This window comes from Sturnira hondurensis, unplaced genomic scaffold, assembly GCF_014824575.4.
Source record: "Sturnira hondurensis isolate 20B ecotype Veracruz unplaced genomic scaffold, ASM1482457v3 Scaffold0000780, whole genome shotgun sequence".
In the NCBI taxonomy this organism is placed as follows: Eukaryota; Metazoa; Chordata; class Mammalia; order Chiroptera; family Phyllostomidae; genus Sturnira; species Sturnira hondurensis.
In genome coordinates this window covers 16,303,973-16,324,444 of record NW_028073411.1, presented here as the reverse complement: position 1 = coordinate 16,324,444, position 20,472 = coordinate 16,303,973, and the positions used below count along the sequence as shown (strand labels likewise).

The 20,472-nt window shown below is 55.8% G+C and overlaps 2 protein-coding genes across 2 annotated transcripts; one reads left to right on the top strand and one right to left on the bottom strand.

The window, feature by feature from the left end:
• Positions 1–5,775: 5,775 nt before the first annotated feature.
• S100P (S100 calcium binding protein P) lies at positions 5,776–8,070 on the bottom strand. The gene is made up of 2 exons (XM_037046161.1): positions 7,864–8,070; positions 5,776–6,048 (listed from the first exon to the last, which is right to left on the bottom strand). The coding sequence occupies exons 1-2, from the start codon at positions 7,999–8,001 to the stop codon at positions 5,899–5,901; spliced, it is 288 nt and encodes a 95-aa protein (XP_036902056.1). The 5' UTR covers positions 8,002–8,070; the 3' UTR covers positions 5,776–5,898.
• A 9,816-nt stretch (positions 8,071–17,886) lies between these two features.
• Positions 17,887–19,897, top strand: LOC118987092 (MORF4 family-associated protein 1). The gene is made up of 3 exons (XM_037046159.1): positions 17,887–17,971; positions 18,090–18,515; positions 18,968–19,897. Exon 2 carries the CDS (start codon positions 18,125–18,127, stop codon positions 18,500–18,502), a length of 378 nt encoding a protein of 125 aa, XP_036902054.1. The 5' UTR covers positions 17,887–17,971; positions 18,090–18,124; the 3' UTR covers positions 18,503–18,515; positions 18,968–19,897.
• Positions 19,898–20,472: the final 575 nt, after the last annotated feature.

Below are 20,472 nucleotides of genomic sequence, written 5' to 3'. Positions count from 1 at the left end.
AACGGAACGCGTTGGTTGGTTACTGTTTGTATCTCATACAGCCGTGCACCCCCGTGGATGACAAGGGGCCACACACGAAACCTAACACGCTCAGGGGAGGTATGTGTGACAGCCTTACACACTCTGAGACCTTAGTAACCACACAGGATGGTCTGAAATTAATACTAAATAACCAAAAGCTGGTCGTGGCGGGCAGTCGTTGCCTTGGGCTGGAAAATTCTATGACAGAGTCAATCTTGAGCCTGTCTACTGTCGTTTTGCATCTGGGATGACACACCTTTGGAAGGTCAGGTGACTTCACTTTATTCCAAATCCCGGGGGCGCATGCCACACCCACCGCCACGGACCCCCTCACTGTCACTGTTAATCAGGTTCATTGCTGGCTGCTAACTGTCCTGCGCCTACCTGCCTGTGTAAAGGAAGCACGTGCCTATCATTTCACCCTTCCCCCCAGTCCCGTAGTTTTCCCCGCTTTGCTTCCTCCCGCCTCCCTAATCTACCACCAGTGGGGGTTTCCCGTGACCCCCCCCTTCTGTGTCCTCTTTTGATTGTAAGGTAGAAAAATAAGGTGCAAAACTGCCTTTTCTGGCACATTTTCTCAAGCCGTTGAGGTTTTGCTTCCCTGCAATTGTCGTCAGTTTGGCTCAAATAAACTCATAAAAATTCTTACAGATTCGGCCATCTTTTGTGTTGACTCCTCCGTCCTGAGCAAGAGGAGGAACGTGGGCAGGACCAGGAAGCGCTCCTTTCTGTCCCTAGTTTTTTCTTGCTACCTACAGCAGACTGCGGAGAGACTAATTGAAGACATGCTTGATGACTTTGAAAGTTTTGAGCCTCTTCAGATGGCGAAAATAACGGGTAAAATTAAGAAATGGTTTCATAGCGAAGGTCAAAGCCGGGGCACTGCCAGAAAAACCGAAGGGTTTGACCCTACAGTCCTTCAGTTGTCCAATATATTTCGTCTTGCTTCTCTGTGGGCTTTCTTCCCTGCAGATAACATCTAGGCATGAGTCACGAACTGGGCAAATGACTCCTCGCTAACCTTGGGACTAGCTGCAGTGAGTAATGACCCCTGCCCTGGCGCCAGCCGACTGCGAAACCATGCCCCAAGAGGACACACCTGGGAGGCTGAGGAATGTGCTACTGAGCGCCTCCCCAAAGACCCCCACCCTTAAAGCTTTTACGATGAAGGACCCACCGGGTGGTCCCTCTCCCCGGCCCTGGAGCATTCCTCTGCTTTTCCTTCCTCCTCTCTCTCCCTGCTCCTCACACATGCACCTCCTAAACTCTGGGGGACCCCATGAGCCTTTTAACTGGGGCAGCAGTGGACAGCAGCAGGTTGTCCTGGGCAGACCCCCCTGAACCTGCCCCCAAAGCCCCCCTTTTTTCTGACTTCCCAGGGAGCTAGAGCAGTCCCCCAAGGCTCATTTCTAAGCACCCCGCCCCCGTTGCTGCTTCTGTGCTATGCCCTTCCTGGTCTTCCTGTTCCAGCTTTAGTAAATGCACCCTCAGGCACCTGGACTCCTGTGGTGACATCTTTCCGACAGGAAGTCAACAACCCACATACTACCAACTGGCCCTAGGCAGACCCACCCAGGGCCAGGTCTCCTTTCCGGTGACATTTCTATGGCATAAAGCAAGGGGTTCCAAAAGCATTGGGGACCTGTCACAGGGACCCAGAGTCCAGTCTAAATGGGTGCCCACTGGCAGATCAGGGGCAATTTGATGATCAGAATAATGATAGTAACAATTACAACCCATTGAATAGTAGGGAGACTGTGAGTTCATATAAATATAAATACATGAATAAGTTAAATGCTTGAGGAACAGAATATTTGCACAGTTTCAAAGTACCTCACTGCAAAATACTTGTTAGTTACAAAGGCGAAAAGAATGGCCCGATAGTGGAGAAGCAGAGTTTGCCTGGGCCCGCGGGAGCCCATTCACAGTGGCTTCCGTGTGCTTTCCCTGTGCACTGGTCATTCTCCAAACACGTTTTCACTCTGTCAGAACAAGATGTTTCGATACAGCGAGATGTTTCATGCCCAGCTCTGGAACTGGCCGTTGTTTTCAAATGCCGTCTTAATCTAGTGATCAGAGTGGCCAGTCAGCTGCAGGGCAGGCGGAAACCGTGTGCCATCTGATAAGATGCAGGGAGAATATTCGTCGCTCCGGTGGCGTGCTCGCCAAGGACACGTGACTCAGACCTGGCGGTGAGGAAACAAACGGAGAGATGAACTCAAGTGGAAAGAACTTCTAAAAAAAAATCAGCCTGTAACCTTCAAAGTGTCGAGTGTCAGCGTGGCCAGGGTTGCAGAACAGCTCACCGGAGACGGGCAGTTGGGCGCCGGGCGGGAGGCTGTGGTGTGGAAGAGGGCCCCCGCGAGCCCCCAGGACTGTGGCGAGGAAGGGGGTTCCAAAGGCCATGAGAAGGAGGAGACGGGAGGGAGGGTGGTGTAGCCCAACAACCAGTGCTCAGGGCCTGCTGCAAGGGGAGGGAGAGTCGTCTAGAACTTCCCCAGAGCCCTGTGGGAGGAAGCATGTTGTGGGGTGCAGGAAGACAGCGGGAGAAGTGGGTGCCGTTTTCACGAGGGGCAAGGAGCCTCGTGGGTGGAGGGCAGGCCATGCCGGCAGCAGGCCCTGCGGCCAGGGGCAGGCCCGGGGTGTGCAGGTGGCGCAGGGTTGTCTCGGAGCAGGGAAGGAGGACCTTGTGGTGAGCTGTGGTGGAGGGCTGCCCTCTAGGCCCACCCGGCCACACAGAGGGGACTTGAGGTTAGACCTGGAGAACTGAAGCCCGAGTTCGGGGTAGGCCTGGCCGATGGGGCCTGTGACCTGCTGTGCTCCGCCAAGGGTTAGTTAGCCAGGCTCAGGAGGTCTCAGCACCAACCCCCACGTGGGCATTCAACCTGGAGAAGGTGACCATGCACGGTCCTCACGTGGGAACACAACCTGGCCAAGGGCCAATTCTGCAAGTCGTCAGCAGGGGGCGCCGATGACAGCCCGAGGGCCAGGGAGCTCTCCCCGGCTGCTGCTGCTGGAGAAAAGCGCTATTACGAAGCACAGTGCTGCAGAGACACTTCACCTGGATCAAATATATATATTATTTTAAAGTCTGGCCCTGGCTGGTATGGCTCAGTGGATTGAACGCTGGCCTATGAACTGAAGGGTCTCTGGTTTGATTCCCCGTCAGGGCACATGCCTGGGTTATGGGCCACTTCCCCAGCGGAGGGTGCAGGAGAAGCAACCACACATTGATGTTTCTCTCCCTCTCTTTCTCCTTCCTTTCCCCTCTCTCTAAAAATAAATAAATAAAATCTTTAAAAGTAGAGAAATAAAAAACGTCTGGAAGCAACCCAAGTGTCCACCAATGGACGAATGGGTAAGCCAAAAGCAATGTGCCCGTACAAAGGGCTGCGGGTCAGCCTTGGGAAGGAGGGAGACCCTGACCCCTGCTCTGACGTGGATGAGCCCAGAGGGCAGGATGGAGAGTGGGGTGGGCCAGTCACAGTAAGATGCGCACGGTGGGATTCCACTGACGTGAGTTCCCGAGAGGAGCTGAATCGTGGAGGAAATAGCTCCGCGCTTGCCCGGGGCTCTTGGGGGCTGTTCAAGGGGGACGCAATTTCAGTTTTGCAAGGTGAGAGGTTTTGGATGCCAGCTGCACAACCAGGTGAATGTACTTACCCCACTGAACTGGACATTTAGAAATGGTTAAGATAGTGCATTTTATATTGTGTATTTTTACCACAATGAACATTTCTCCTTTGACCTAATAATCCTCGGTTCAAAATGGAATTCATTTTGGGGAGATTATCTGAGCTTACATTAAAGGTACATGCATGAAAATATTAACTGTAGCACCCTTTTAAATAAAAAGTAAGAACTATGTCTTTAATCATGAGAAAATGAGTGTACCCTCATTCCAGCAAGTTACATGCAATCAATAAAAAATGCTGGTTGGAGCCCTGGCTGGTGTAGCTCAGCGGATTGAGCACGGGCCTGTGAAGTAAAGGGTCACCGGTTCGATTCCCAGTCAGGGCACATGCCTGGGTTGCGGGCCAGTTCCCAGCAGGGGACACACCAAAGGCAGCCATGCATTGATGTTTCTCTCCTTCTCTCCTTCCTTTCCCCTCTAAAAGATAAATAAATAAAATCTTTAAAAAAATGCTGCTTGGAACGGCTTCCACTTCACAAGGACCTGGGCACCAGGTGGCGCCCTGAGAAGTTGTGCACTCCAGAGAGGTGACTGCGGACTTCACCCGCGGGGACCGGGCACTCTGCTTCCTGCTCGTGGGTGACAGAGGACCGAGGGAGGCTGTTCTTTGGGGGGTGGGAGCCTCTTTTCCCAACCAGCTGGAGGCCGGGGAGGAGCCTCGGTGAGGTGAAAATTCCCCGGCCTCCCTGGGGCTGTGGGCGCTTCATGTGCCAAAAGGGGATTTGCTTCAAAGCTGGGGACTCCTGATGGAGGCCGTCCTGTGGGGCAACATTGGGCAGACTGAGGGGAGTAGGCCCTATTGTCTTCCTGAGCTGAGGCTGGGACTTGTAAGGACCTGTCCGAGAAGCCCAAGGACCCTGGGAGGGAGTGGCATGTGGCCACTCTTCCGCTCCAGCAGTCTGAGCTCCCGGCTGGGAGAACCGGACTCCTCCCGCCCCAGATGGTGACGATTCAGAAGAGACTCGATTCAGAAGAGACTCGGCCCCGCTCTGCGGAGACCTGGAGAGCCGGGGGCAGGACTCCGTAGCTGGAAACTTCCTACAGCCTTGCTGCCCAACCCACGCGTTTCTCCAGGTCCCTGCTTTTGGCATAAATTGTCCCGCCTCAGGTCTGGGGGTCCCAGGTCCGGTGCCTGCCCCCTGGCTATGAGAAGGCCAGGGAAAGCCCTGGCTGGTGTGGCTCAGTGGATTGAGCAGGACCTGGCGAGCCAGAGGGTTCTGGAGTCAGCAGCTGCTTCTGTAGGCTCTGCTCCTGGCCGGTGGTCTGTCATGCACAGGGCGGCAACTCACTTGTGAAGGAGCAAGAAAAAAGAAAAAGTGATTCCCACTCTGGTCCACACTTCAGTTCCTCCATGGCACATTCACTTGGTTTTTCACTTAAATGTGTATCTGCTCTTGTCTAATTCAATGCAACCCTCCCGTGTACAAAAACATGGGCCACCACCTTCCCTGAAAGGGTCAAGTTCAGGATCTCTCAGTGATGCCCAGCCCTGCTCTGGTGAAAATGGCTCCAGCCGCCTACAGCAGGTCAAGTTCCTGACCTAACGCCCAACCTTGGTGATTTTCTAAAAACAGATTTGTGAACGGGGAACATTGGACACAAGACCAGTCTCTTACTGGCAGTGATTCTAACCCTCATTTTTAATTCATTTCTCCTCTATTACTGTTTTATGGTCTTCTTAGCCAAGAGAAAAAAATAGTATTGTACCAAAAAAAAAAGGCGTTCCCTGAAAAAACATGGATGGAAGGTGGAGGGGCCAGGGTTTGATGAGTGACCACGGGCCTGATTGAATGGACGCACGTCCCACTGTCCTCCCTGGGGGCCAGTCTAGGGTGGCTGTCACTGTGCTGAATAAACATAAGCACGGACGTGCCTCCCCCTTTGAGCTGGCACAGGGTGGGCGCTCAGCAAATCGCTGAGAATGGATTCCCAGCTCACCTATGGCCCTTCCTTCTCTGTCTCCATTGGTCAGGTGACAAGCATGAAGTGGTGACAAGTTAGCGAGTTCTTTGGTGAAAGTAAGAAGGCTTTGGAGAAATGATCAGCTTCCGAGACCAGGGTCATTTCACAAGCATTTTATTAATCAGTTCGCTCATCCCAGAGAAATAATTGCTGCCCAGAGCTTTCCGGAAGCCAGAGGCCTGCTCCCTGGGCCCCCTTCAGGAATCTGGGTCTGCAGGGCCTCAGTTGAGTCCCTTCTGCTGGAAGTACGAGTGACAGGCAGACGTGATGGCAGCCACAAACACTATGAACTCGTTGAAGTCCACCGTGGCGTCTCCGTTGGCGTCCAAGTCCTTGAGCAGTTTTTCCACAGCCTCCTTGTCCCTTCCACTCTAGAGGAGACAGGGGGCTGGGGTCAGTGATAAGGGGGCTGTAGGGTGCCCTGGCCGCAGCCAAGCCCCGCTGCGGGGTAGAGGAAGGGACACCGACTCTGTGGTTCCGTGGTTCCGCACACTGCGCACAGCAGACACGCGGCCCCTGGAAAGGAGACTGAAGCTCTAGGAGGCAGGGACCTGCCCTGACGCGTCTGAGGGGATTGTCTTTTGGTTGCACAACGTGCTCCACCTTGAGGGTGCCAGAAAACACGCTCTAGCCCAGCTTGGTCGCTGTGTTCGGGTGGCTTCACCCTGGCAGGTTAGGCTGGGGACCCGGTCATGGCATAAGAGAGGTCACCAATCGGACCTGCCTGGGACACCGGGGAGAAGAGAATCTGGGGTTCAGACTGGGTCCCTGCCCTCCCCGGCTTGGGCCCCAAGGCCCCAGGCCCTCTTTCGGAGCGCAGGGTGGGGGTGGGGGTCTATGAGAGCCCGCTCCCTTGACAGTGCAGGGACACCAACGTGGCCAAGGGAGCAAGCACCGTCACGGTGCATATCCGAACAGCAACAGCAGGGGGCGCTGACGACCCAGACCCGCACCCGCAAATCCGAGAGCCGACACTTCGCGGTGCGGCCACAGGGCCGGACGCTGTGCGCCTTCGATGGAGTCGACCCGACAGCCACCCAGGGTTTGTTTACGGAGCTCTGGCTGCGCGTCGGGGAAACGCCACAGCGGGCGCTGCTGAGTGGGTCCCGGCCGCCGGCCGCCACCGGGTTGCCCCGGGATTCTGCGGTAGCCCAAGCTTGCGAGTCCTGGCTTGGCTGCCATTTCTCCAACTGGAGAACTCTGCCCCAGGCGGGGTGTGCAGTGAGCATGGACATTAAGTTCAAAAAGAAAGGCAACTGCGCATAAATTAGAAATTCGGTCACATCAACTTTCATGTGGAAAGCGGCTGCGTGTATGAGGACTTCCTTCCTCCACATTTTTGTATTTCTACGTTTCCTACCAGACACGTCGATTACAGAGAAAGGCAAGTGAACTTTAGTTTTAAAAATGTCTCTTTGTTGCATTCACATGTGAAGGGAGAGAAACACAACGTGCTGAAGCGCTGGGTGTCTTTAAGTGACATTCTAGACTCTACATTTGAGGTTGCGCGTTTAGGAATCAGGATCGCAACACGCCCCTAGGGGCGGAGAGGCAGAGCCTGGGAGAGGCAGAGGAGGAAGCGAATAAAGGGAGGGGGCAGGCAGACCCTCAGTTTAAGCCCCCTGGGGAGGCCCCCCTGAAGGGGGGGGCCTTCCCACCCAGAAGGTGGGCTCTGGCCGGACAGGTACCACCAGGATGGGACGCCTCCCCATGGTATTTCTGTCAGTGTTGCTGACGCCAGGCCCCCGGGGACCTGGGAATGGGGGGAGGGAGGCGAGCAAGCAGCCAGTGGACCGGGATGTTTGTGGCCAGAAGCCTTGGAGAGGGAGAGTTCTGAGGGACCAGCAACCCCCCTCAGAGATGGCCCTGGATTTGACCCCTGTGCCCCTGACCCCCCACCACCACCACTCAGGTCCCATCCCCCGCCAGGCCATGGGGCCCCAGAAGAGGAAGGATGCTGATCACAAGTCAGTTGGTGCCCCAGCTCTTGCAAGGGTTGCCCTGGCCGGTCTCCTTCCTGCTCAGAAGCGGGAGTTCCTTGGCCCTCAGCATCCCTCAGTGGCTGGAGCAGCTGGGTCTTGATAGTTTCTGCCCCTTCTCCCAGCCTCTCCCCGTGTCCCCCCACCCCCCAGCAGGCCCCTTCCTCAGGTGGAGCCCCTCACTCTGCCCCGGGGCCCGCGACTCACCTGCAGGAAGCCGGGCAGCTCCTTCTCCAGGAGCACCTTCATCTCCCCTTTGCTCAGGCTCCGCGCGTTGCCGTCTGCGCCCGCGTACTGGGAGAAGACCTCGATGATCAGGGCCATGGCCGTCTCTAGTCGCGACATGGTGCTGGCTGGGGGTCCACGTTCCTCCGGGCGGCTGGTGTGGCTGAGGAAATGGCCAAGGGGAGTCCTCTTGGCCCTTTATAAAGCCCAGCTTCCTGTTGACACAGAGGGTGGGACAAGCGGAGCTGGGCCCCTGGGCGAGCCCGCCCCTCCCCCCGCCTCTCCCGGGGCCGCATTACTCAGTGCCAGAGAAATGCAGCCTCCTAACTTCCTGGTGCCCTGATCTGGGACCCCAGCCAGGCCCGGGTACAGCCCTACAGCCCCCCCCCCCCCCCCCCGCCACTTCACTCTGCTTCCCTTGGTCATGGGGTTGTCACTGTGTGATAATGGTGAACCCCACCCTGGGGGACGAGCTGGGTGTCTCGGGCCAATGGGTGTCTGGGCGGGTGGGTTTGTTGAGTAATGAGGGAGCCGGCCTGGGCTTTGGCCCCAGTGGGTCCCTGGGGCTACCAGGTGGGCCTGGCGCTCCGCTGGGCAGGCGGACAGAGGAAACCGTTGTGTGAATGCCAGCGAGACCTGCCTGCTTTTCATAATACCCTGTGACTCATCCCGCGGACCCGCCCCTCCTCGGCTCCTAGCCAGCTCGGCAAACCCCTGCGGTTACAGGATTAGACCGGAGAAGGCTCCGCTGGGCCTGTCTCTCCCCAGGGCCTGGGTGCGGCCCTGTTGGAGGCCTCAGCAGTGAACAGGGTGTGGACCCACCTGGGCCACGTAGCAGAACTGACTAGTCCACGGGAGGCCAGCGCAACAGCCTTACCATTCAGAGACTGAAAGTAACCACAGGGGATGGTCTGAAATTAAAATAACAAAAAGCAGATTGAGCCAGGCCTGTGAACCAGACAATCACCGTTCGATTCCCAGTCAGGGCATATTCCTGGGTTGCAGGCTAGTTCCCGGCAGGGGCCAGTTCCCAGCAGGGGATGCACAAGAAGCAACTATACATTGATGTTTCTCTTCCTCTCTCCTTCCCTTCCCCTCTAAAGATAAATAAATAAAATATTTAAAAAAAACAAAACAAAAAGCAGGTCAAGGTGGGCAGTCCCTGCCCTGGGCTAGAATCTCCCAGTAACAAAAAGTCAACCTTTGCCTAGATCGGGCCATCTACAGTCTTTCTGTATCTCTGGTGACACACCTTTGGGGTGTTGGGTTGCTGCCCTTTCTTCCAACCCCCTGGGGCGCAGCCACCTCACCAACCACACACCCAACCACACACTGGGGCAGAGTCACAAACGCCCTCACTGTTACTGTCACCAGGCTGGCGGCTGACTGTGAACCGTCCTGCACCCGCCTGTGTAAAGGACACAGTTATCTATCCTTCCCCCCCCCCCCCCCCCCCCCCCCCCCCCCCCCCNGTGCTTCCGCCCGCCGCCCCCAACCTACCACCGGTGGGTTTCACACAACCCCCTTCTGCCTCCTCTTTCCATTGTAAGGTATAAAATAAGGGGCAAAGCTGCCTTTTCTGGAGCATTTTCTCAATCCGCTGAGCTTTTGCTTCTCTGCAATTGTCAGTTTGGTTCAAATAAACATAAAAGTTCTTACAGGTTTGGCTGTTTCTCAAGGGAGAGGGCTCCTCCGGGCCTCGGCGCAGGTCAGGAGCGCTCCAAGCGTGGGATCTGGGTCAAGTTTGGGTCCCCCGGCCCCAGGCGGCCTCTCTCTTTTCCCCAGTGGTGGGCAGAGAAATGGAGGCGTATGTCACAGGGGAAGCCTGCAGGGCCCCCACTGCCACTGTGGAGGCAGGGGGAGAGCCTGGATAGAACTTGGGGGGCAGGGAGTGGGTTGGCATTTAACAGCACCAGCCAGGGTGACCATGACCCGTGCTCTTTGGACATATCACCCTCTTCCAGGTTTCCTGCTTTGGTGTGGCCCCACTGGGAGTCACTGGGGAAGAGGGAAGGACCAGTTCCACGCATCCCTCTTAGGGTGAGACTCCGGGGCCCATGTGCCAGGGGCGCAGCCTCTCAGCCAGGAGGTGGAGCCTCCCAAAGGCATCTGCTGTTCTCAGCCGGCCTCGGGGGGCCCACTGGGGTCCGATCTTGCGGGCCCGCCGGCCCGCCGGCCCGCCGGAGGAGCAGCCAGCAGAGGCTGGCCAGTTTCCCAGTGCGGAGGACAAGGGGCCCCATGTTAACCTGACAAGCCCCAGGGAGGCCGGGTCCAGGGAGAGCTTTGAGGAAGAGAGGGTGTGGCAACTGGGGAGGACCTCTGTCCCAGGGGAACGGTTTCGGCTCGGACCCCATCAGAAACCACTCTTCCCTCGGGGAGCTTAACTCCCTCTCCTGCACTTTGTCACCTGCATGGGCCGAAATCAGAGCCCCGAAGGGTGGGTTCGAGGAGGAAACCTCCTCCCACGCAGCCCCTAAAGCGCACAGCGGGTGTTCTCTCTGTCCAGATGCAGCGCAGGACCGTCCGGGGGCATGTCACTTCCTTCAGCTCCAGGCGTGGTCACTGGATTTTACCCAAATGCCACCATCTCAAGAATACACACGTGTCAGCCTTGATTTTGTGCGGGCTGAGGCGTTGTCTTGCAGGAGAGCAATAGCTTTCGTGGTAACGTTAATTATTTTGAAAAAGTGAGTTCCCCAGCTGGGGGATCCCTCGGAGTTGGCGACAGAGGGGCTCCCTTACTAGGCGAGCGACACAATCCACTGGTAACATCTATTCTATTGTAGAGTAAACGCCGATTCTACAGTGTTTTCATTGTGCCCGTCGCCCCCGGGCCTCCGGATTGGCGAACAGACGAATGCTACAAGGAAAACTCACCTGGGAACATTTGCAGAAGGTTTCCTCCTCCTGTGGCCGAGTGCCCTCTGCACAGGGCTGCTCAGGCTGAAATCTGCAGCGAACATGGCCTTTCTCCCCGTGAATCTGGGGAAGGGACGATGGCTCCACTTTACCGAAAGGAGACATTCTGCATTATTACTGAGGGCTCCTTGAGCAGCGTACGGGGACCCATACATTAATAACATTAACCAGCATAAAGGGACTAATGAATTGGCAACATTTCACCGGATGACGAAGACCACAACTCACCACCAGGAGAGTTTCGTCCGCTGGGAAGACATCACAGGCTCTCCAGCACCGTTGCAAGGGATCTGCTTGGGGGCCTAATGACAAGTGGACGTGTGCCCCTGTCTCTGACACTGGCCTCCACTGTCAGCTGAGATCAAGGACTTTTCAGGGGCCAGGCACCACCAACCACGAAGGTGGGCAACCGTGCCCGACAGCTGCAAGGTCTGTACGCTCACCAACAGAAGCTGCTACTGGCTGAATGTGCACGGGGTGACTTTTTTATTCTTGTCCTCCCCGTGGCTTCCTGGTGGAGATGGTGTGTCTCTCCAGGCCCCTCCCTTATTGGACATGAAAAACTTAACTTGGGTACCTGCTAATCTCTCCCACCTACTGGACAATGATACTGTAATTATTGGTTTTTTCATTTTTTATTTTTTTTAAATTTAATTATTTATCTTTAGAAGGGAAGGGAAGGGAAGGAGAGAGGGAGAGAAACATCAATGTATGGTCGCCTCTTGTGCATCCCCCGATGGGAACTGGCCTGCAACCCAGGCATGTGCCCTGACTGGGAATTGAACCACAGTTGTTTGGTTTGTAGGCTCACACTCAATCCACTGAGCTATACCAGCCAGGGCTGTGATTATTGTTAACGATAACAAAGTTGGTGGTTTGTTGGCCAGACATTGGGCTTCTCCTTCTATCAATATAAGCTTCGGTACATTTTTTTCCTGATGTGTCTATTATAAAGGACCCAACTCCGGGAAATTCCTCCAAGAACACATCCCTCACCATCCCCCTGGTGGAATCACACAAGGACCCACCTAGATGACTGTCACGTCGCTATAGCAACAGATGATGAAGCTACCCGGATGTGGTGATGAGAAACACCGGATGTGGTGGGAAGGGCTTGCAGCCACCTGCCCCATCTGTCATAGCGTGTCTTGTCCTTGGACGCACCAGCCATGGCCTTGTGGCTGGATGTCTGTGAAGGAAGGAAAAATCGTATCAGGCCCCCTTTCCGAAATTACGATGATGAGACACGAGGAGGGTGCGCGGCTGGTGCGCGGCTGGCGGGCGCCTGGTCCCCACAAGTGCTGCCTTCCCCGCTGTGGGACGGGTGCGGTCCTGCCCGCGCTGCGGGTTCGGTGCTGTTCCTGCTGCTCATGTGTAGCTGTTACAGGAGGTGCAGCAAAACAGGAGACAAGCGGTGAAAAGACTCGGGCCACAGCAGCTCAAAGAGGAGAAGTGACCCTGAATAATTTTAACAAGGACCTGTGGGCTCTGACTGCCTCCCATTCACCCGACTCTTTCTGCATAGCAGGAACAATCGGACCTCCAATGCGGCTACCGTCTCACCTGTCCCCAGCATCTGCCCCGACACACGCTGACTCTGACAGGAGTGGCCTTCCTACCACCTGGGGACCTCGTTCCCAGCCAAGTGTCAGTCATCGGTGCATCCTTGGGATCGGTTTATCACCAGAAGGGGACATGTGGAGGAAAAGGGGCCACATTTTAACTTGACAAGCTCAGGGGAGGCCTGTGTGGCGGCTTCTCGAACTCAGACACCTGGAGCGGCCACCAGGGTGGTCTGAAGGGAATGAAAACTGTAACCGAGGGCCGGGGGGCGGGGTGTCTCTGCAGAGTTTTTACAGCACGGCCAGGACACCCCAGCAGCGCGTTCGCAGACAGGAGAGTGCCAGTTCGAGTCCTGGGCCAGCAGAGAACTAACGTTCTGCCCTGGGTGTTCGTGCGACTTTTAAATTTTAAAAATTTAACAGAAGTTGCATTTGTCCAGAAAGCTAGTTTCTTTCCAAAAGGAGACTGGGGTGGCATCATGCAGGAAAACCCTCTTTCTGTCCCTGACCAGGGAGGGGTCATTAACCCCCATCAGGTATGGGCCCCCCCGAGGTCACCGGTTCCCACCAGGGTCTCCTTTGCAGGTTCCGTGGGGTCCTGGGCCACAGAAGTATCAGCGAGGCCGGGAGCAGGGGGCTGGAGGAGCTGGGTCGCACGACCCCCTGGGGTGGGGGGACTGGGAGGGCCGTCTCCTGCCGGCCTGTGTGGGTGTCCTGGACAGCCGCTACAGGAAAGGGAGGTGCCTCTGCCTTCAGCACCTGCACCCCTCCCCGCCCCCCACAACCATCATCATGTCAGGGCCACACACCTGAGCAGGGCCTGGAGCTGGCCCACTGCACCGTCTGCCTGGCTGACTCAGACTCAGACTCCGAGGAGCCTGGCTGCCCCCAGGGCCGGGGTCAAGAGAGGCCAGGTGAACCGGAGTCACCACTTTCCTCCACGTTCAGCAGGTGGAAGGGAGACACAGAGGAGCCAGGCAGTCGGTCACCCCGGGCGGCCCTGCCCGGGGCGGGGGGTGGGGGGGTGAGAGGAGCCCAGGGGGCTGTTCTGCTTCTGGGGGGGAAGGGTGGGTGGGAAATGTCCCCTGCAGGTCTGAACGTGAGGGGGGATCAGAAGTTCTGGGAAAGCCCTCCAGGGTCCGCATCAGGTGGGGTGTCTGAGAAGGGGTTTGTGCTCAGCAGCCCCGGTGGAGGGCCTCGGGTGTGGCCCTGGTCGGCACGGGCCTTGGGTCAGCCCTCACCCCAGACCACGTTGGGGCAGCACGTTCACGGGAGCCACCAGGTCACTACACTGGGCTGGGGGACACATGGTGGGACAGACTCAGATCCTGACCTCAGGGGGTTCCCAGCCAGAGAGGGAGAGGTAGGGAGAGGTGACTGAAGGAGGGAGGAGCAGAGGGCAAGGAGGGGTCAGCCACAAACCCACGCCCCTAAAACACAAAGCAAAGTGGAGTTTGCAGAGGGAGTTGGGTCCCGTGTGCTGCAGAGGGGCCGCAAGCGCCAGGGCACATGGGGTGCAAGGGGAGGTAACACCGGCACGCGGGGGAGTGGGAAGTTGGGGCGGGCTGGGCAGGTGGGGTGCACAGACCAGGAAAGGCCCTGCAGGCTGGCCTCCCCAGGTTTTTCTCCTGTAGACTGGGCCTCGGAGCCCTGGCTGCACAGCCAAGCTCGTGGGTGACTTTGAGTGCCAGCTCGGCCTGGGCCCACAGCTGCCCTCTTCCTTGGGCTGGGTTGGCCCAAAGCCTCCTGGGGGCCCTGCTGTGCAGCCAGCTGGGAGGGATACGACCAAGCCAGCCCGTTCGAGGTCCCCTCAGCAGCCGCTGGATGCTGAGGGCGAGGCTGGAGTTGGGAAGCTTCCAAGTGAGGAGCCCTCCAGCCATAGCCAGTTCGGGGGTCCTGCAGCCGCCTGCCCAAAGGACATCTGGGAGCTGGTAGAGGTCTGGGCAGGGAGTAAAGGGGAGAAGGACCAGGAGGGGCCTTGCTCTCTGTGCTACCTCCACACCTGGCAGAGAGGAAACAGAGGCTCAGGACAGGGACGTGGGTGAGCAGGCCCACTCGGTGACTCATCTCCAGTCTCCCTGCCCGAACAGATCCAGTGTCATACCAGCTTTATTCCTGAGAACTCCTAAGACTAGTACTTTGGTGAGGACAGACTAGTACTTTGGGAGGAGGCTGAGAGTTCAGAAATTGAGTTTCCCAGGAGCGAGACGAAGGTCAGGGATCCTGGGCCATGCACGGAGCGGTGAGGGCAGGGCCTCGTCTTGTCCTGGGGAAGGTGCCGGTGGGGAGGGCATTGCTATTTACAAACCTCCAGGCTCCAAAGCTACTAGCCCAGCCTCCCTCCTAGCCTCTGGCCTGCCGGCACACCTTGGCGCTCCTTGGCGTTGAGCCCGCCTAACTCAGGTTCCCACCTCTGCCTTCCCACGGCCTTCTTCCCTCTGTGTGTCTGTCCCTCCTTGGGACACCAGCCACATTGGATTAAGGGCTAACTCTACTCCAGCCATGACCTCATCTTCACTTGCTCCACCTGCAATGCACGATGCTACTTCCTAATAAGACCCCGTTCCGAGGTTCTGGGAAGGACTTAGCTTTGGGGGACATTATTGGACCCAGTGCCTTGGCACAGGGCTTGGTGACAGCGCCCAGTTGCCTGGCCGCGAATGCCCTGACATCACAGCAAGCCTTCCGCAGGCTTCACTTGATTTCTTCTCCCATCTTTGATTTGCTCTGTGACCCCTGGGACAAGTTCTCCTGTAACCCACGGTCAATATTCGACGAAATGCTGGTACTACCATCGCCCCTCAAAGGTGGAGAGAGCACTGAAAGGCGTGGAAGACGCAGGGAGAACCGAAGCTGAGCGTGTCCAGCCCTGGAGGGTGTGGGAAGCCCCAGCACTCAGCACTTACTGCCATTCCTCTCCCTTCTCTTCCCTCCATGCTTCCCAGCTGCCTTCTCTGTACCAGGTGCTCTAAGGCACAGCTGCGTCTGAACATTGAGAAGCAAACAGAGAGCAATGTGACAGGGTCATGCCAGAGGCCGGTGGGAGCCTGGAAGGCTTCTGCAGGGGGTGGTGCCTAAGATGAGGCAATGAGACAGAGGGGCTTGCTTGCTCAGCCCAGGGGTCTTCGGTGTGGTCCCCTGGCCAGCGGCATCAACAGGCTCTGAATTAGGAGCCTGGGGGCAGGGCTGTGGCCCCAGGGGGCGTGGGGAGCTCCCGCAGGAGGCGTACTGGGCCATCTCTGCACGAAGGGAGGGCATTCTCCTTACTGAGAATTGAAGTGTGGAAAAAAGCACAATGAGAATTCCATGACTTTTGTTTCTCTTTAGTCTTAACTCCGCCACATTCCAAAGTAGGACTGTGTTCCTCTGACTGGAAAACAGGAGCCAAGCCCATGGCCCTGGTCGGGCTGGATTCCTGACATTTTTCTCGCTGTTTTGTGACTGTGTCAACAGGCTAGGAAATGAACTTCTCTGTCCTTACATTTTTGCATTGAGCAATGCCCCCCCCTCATTTGCATTGTTTAATTTGCCTTTTAAACAGAACACCTTCTGGGATAATTTAAATAAAAGAATAGAGATATAAAATTGTAAGTCAGATTTGAAAGATTATTCAGAGTGCCCGAGGTTTGAAATACACAGCGGGAGTCTGCCAGCTTTTATTGAATTCCTCACTCAATTGGCCACCTCCTTGCGATACTAAAACTTTAGCACTATGCAGATTCGATGTCTCATAATACTCAGACAGACACTGAGTTGTTCACTCTCAGATAGATGCATTCATTTAGCATGTAGGCTTAAATGACTCACTTGTGCACAAAAATGAAAAGAAAACCAGACAAAATCAATCAGATGGTATAAGATTTTACACAGCTCTAGGAATTCGCTTCAAAATATTCCTTTGCCCTGGCTAGGTGGCTCAGTTGGTTGGAGTGCACCTCTGGTGGGCGCACCGGGGTCTCGGTTCCTTCCTCGTTTGGGGGACATGCGAGGGACGCCGAGTTGGATGGGGGGGCAGCAACTCGATGTTTTCGTCTCTCTCTCTCTCTCAAATCGATAAATTAAAAAAATATTCCTTCGAGCTTAGTTTCCAGAATGAATTAGCTTCCCTTCAGCTATTGCTAGACAGAGCTGTGGCCAGTGTTGAATGTAAAGGTCTCTTATTTACTTTTAAAAAACATATTGGGGTGACACTGGTTGATAGAGTTACATAGGTTTCGGGTGTACGACTCTGTCATCTGCACACGACTGCGCTGTGTGCAGCACCGAGGGTCGGACCTCCTTCCGTCAACACCCGTCTCCCCTGTGCCCTCCCCCCGCCACTGCCCTTCCGTCTGGTGGGCACCAGGCTGTTGTCTGTGTCTACAAAGGTTTTTGTTTTTTGCTTTTTGCTTAATCCCTTCACATTTTCTACCGACCCCTGCAAGCCCCCTCCTCTCTGACAGCTGTCAGTCTGTTCTCTATGGATCTGTTTCTATTTTGTTCATTAGTTAATTTTGTTCATTAAACTCCACATATAAGTGAGGTCATACGGTGCATGTCTTTCTCTGACTGGCTTATTTCACTTAGCATAATAATTTCCAGGTCCATCCATGCTGTCACAAGAGGTAAGATTTTTTTTTCATAGCTAAGTAGAATTCCATTGTGTAAATATACCACAGCTTTTGTATCTACTCATCTACTGATGGGTACTGGGACTGCTTCCAAATCTTGGCGATTGTAAATAATGCTGCAATGAACATAGGGGTGCATATAGTCTTTCTAATTAGTGTTTTGGGATTCTCGGGATACATTCCCAAAAGTGGGATCACTGGGTCGGAAGGCAGTTCCATTGTCAAGTTTTTTCCCACAGTGGCTGCACCAGTCTGCATTGTCACCAACAGTGTAGGGTTTCCTCTGCTCTTCATCCCCACCAACATTTGTTGTTTGGTTTATTGCTGATGGCCATTTTCACTTGTGTGAGGTGATACTTCACTGTGGTTTTAATTTTCATCTTTCCAATTAGTGATGCTGAGCATCTAGTCATATGTATTTTGGTCATCTGCATGTCCTCTTTGGAGAAAAGTGATGTTAAAGCAAATTTATTGATGGGTGCCAAGCAGTGCTCAGGACTTTAGGGACAATCGCTTGAATAAGAAGACCCCGCCCCCCTCTCCAATCCTGTTTCCCCACCCCCCCACCCCCCACGCGCCCAGAGCCCTGCTTCTGAAGAAGTAGGGTCTGTTAGGGTTCGCCCAGGGATGTCATAGCCTTTGAATACATAATTGTCATAGCACCTTCCTCTTTCCGTGCACGTATATCGCATGTACATCTTAAACACATTTAATTTACACCACCTCCAGGAGGACGCACCAGCATTACTCCCCGCAAGGAGAGAGAGGCGTGGCCACGCTGAGCGGAGAGGGGACCAGAGGAGCCTGCGCGCTCGTGCTCGAGTCCGCGCGCGGTCGCGGAGGAGCCGGCGGCGTCCCTCTCCGTGGACGTGCGCGCGCCCGCGCTCCTTCTACCAGCGTCGAGACCGTAAAGAGGCACGGCGGTGTCGTGAACGGGCCGCGACACGCAGGGAGCTGGTTGACGGCCGCGACTCCATTTTGTTCGCCGCTTCTCTACTTGTAAGTCGTGTTTTGCTGTGGCTTCTCTGAGCCGGAAAGTTTAAAAGGGGTAAAAGTTTTCAAGAATATTCTGGAACTCTGTTGCTAAGGCTCGCGAGTCTCCATTTTCTCTCCGCAGCAGACGCCGAGACCGGTTCCGGAGGAGCGGCGAGGATGCGGCCCTTGGACATCGTCGAGCTGGCGGAGCCGGAGGAAGTGGAGGTGCTGGAGCCCGAGGAGGACTTCGAGCAGTTCCTGCTGCCCGTCATCAACGAGATGCGGGAGGACATCGCGGCGCTGACGCGGGAGCACGGGCGCGCGTACCTGCGGAACCGCAGCAAGCTGTGGGAGATGGACAATATGCTCATCCAGATCAAGACGCAGGTGGAGGCCTCGGAGGAGAGCGCCCTGAACCACCTGCAGAGCGAGGGCGGCGACGGCCGGGCCGCCACGAGGGGCGAGAAGGCGGAGGAGAAGGCCAAGGAGATCGCGAAGATGGCAGAGATGTTGGTGGAGCTGGTCCGGCGGATAGAGAAAAGCGAGTCGTCCTGAGCGAGGGTCGGCGGTAAGGTGGGGGCCTGCGGGCGCCCTGCCCTCGGCTCATTTTCGGGGCTTACTGAGTGGTGGTCCCCGCGGGAGGGAAGGTAGGGGGAGGGGAGAGGAAAAGCGTGCTCAGTTTTTCCTGTGGGAGGTGTTCGTAGATGCTGTTCCGTTTACACCGGTAATTAGGAGCAAAACAGTTGTTTTTCGGTTGGGTATGTGTTTGCATGATTGTGGGACAATGAACCTATCACCTGCCACGGGAACGAAATCACGACAGGCCGTGGAATCAGAATTTTCAGGGAGCAGGCCATTGTTGGACAATTGGAGACCTTGCCAGACGCTGGTGGGAGCGGGTGAGGTGGCACCTAGAAGAGGGGGCGTCCGCCTCCACGGTGGTTGCAGTTGGGAGGGGTTGGGTTTGCTTTTCACTCATAATCAGCCTCTTAATGATGGGCTTCTCCCCACCGCCTTCAGGTTCACAGCCAGTGGATTCTGGTCCGCTGACAGAGACTGGCTGACACCCTGGAGAAGCTGCACCCGGAGAGCCTTCTGTTTCCTCCCTGTTTTCTCTGTGCTCTGTCCCCATTTACACTACGTTTCTGCTGTGGTCTGCGGGTGACGACCTCAATACGAGTTTTGCCTGTCCGGTGTCGTGTCTGGAAAGCAGGGCCCAGATCGCGAGTTCCTGCAGCGGTCCCCTTTCTTCTGGGCTCTGGTAGTTTCCAGATGTTGAGGTGCTTTGCCCTTTGATAGCTCCCTGGAACTGTGCGACACATGAGACTCAGAGTTGGGGTTCCCCAGCTCTGGAGGTGCTGAAGGAGCTGCCTGACTTCAGAAGATGACTCTGCAGCGTGCAGCCGCTGAAGAAGCTGACGAAGGTGGACCAGACTTCGACCGGGAATGGGACTGGGCGGACCTGGCTGGGACTGACAACCCGGACGATGGCTGAAGATGGTGTTACCTGTATTTTGGGACTTGAAGTTTTTCTGTGTGAGACCAAAGGAGAGATATATTTTGTTCAAAGTTTAAACTTGACTCGGCACGCTGTCTGGTGTAACTGGTCTGGTCATTTTGTCTGCATGGCCTCAGTCAGCTTGTCTGGTGCGGGACCTGGAGTAGGAGGTGAGGTCTCAGCGCCCCGCACATGTGGGGTGGTGCCCCAGGGTGCTGCAGAGGGCACAGTGGAGGGGATGTGGCAAAGGCCCAGAGGGGCTGCGGAAGGAAAGCAAGGGCTGTCTGCACTGGACCCTAATGTGGACAAGGATGAGGCATCTTTAAGGTTCGTAAGTTGTCCAGCTCTAAGTTTGTTTGAGTAGCAGACCTAACAAGTATTTGAGGTCAGAACCCTACCATGTGTTTAAAAAAATTACCATGTTAATAAAAGTATTCATTTGCTTGAAAAGAGAAACGACCTAAAAAGTTACTAAGAACTTTTGCTTCTTTTGGAATGAAACCTCCTTGTCATCGCTGTCAAATGGAGGACGAATTCCTTACGGTTTTTTCGTGCCCGCAGCAAGCCTCCAGCACAGGGCAGACGTACCTCTGCAGGCTGCACTGGGAACTGAGAGGGAGGGGACCTCGTGTTTCGTGGCCCAGCCTCCTGCCTTCAGAAACGAAAAGCCTTTCTGTCTTTCTACCCTGAAAATGGAAACAATTCTCTAGTCCTTGCACTCAGACATGGGGAGCTGGCAGACCTCCCGGCTTAAGAAATGAAGGACTCACTCCTTCACCTGCTGCGAGGATCGCTGGCAGGTGCCCTCAGCCGGTCCGCCCTCTGAGCAGCGCCTCTGCTTTAGAGCTGCCTTGGCCCGGGTCAGGCCCCCTCCCAGGTGGCCGTGTCCAGTGGTGCACGGGCCAGGGGGCTGGGGGCCCTAGCGCTCTCACTGCTCCCTGGGACAGCTTCGAAGGGCGTCTCAGCTTCAGAGGCAGCTCCCTGGGGGGTCTGCCGGCGCTGCTGTTAGGACTTGGCCACAACCCTG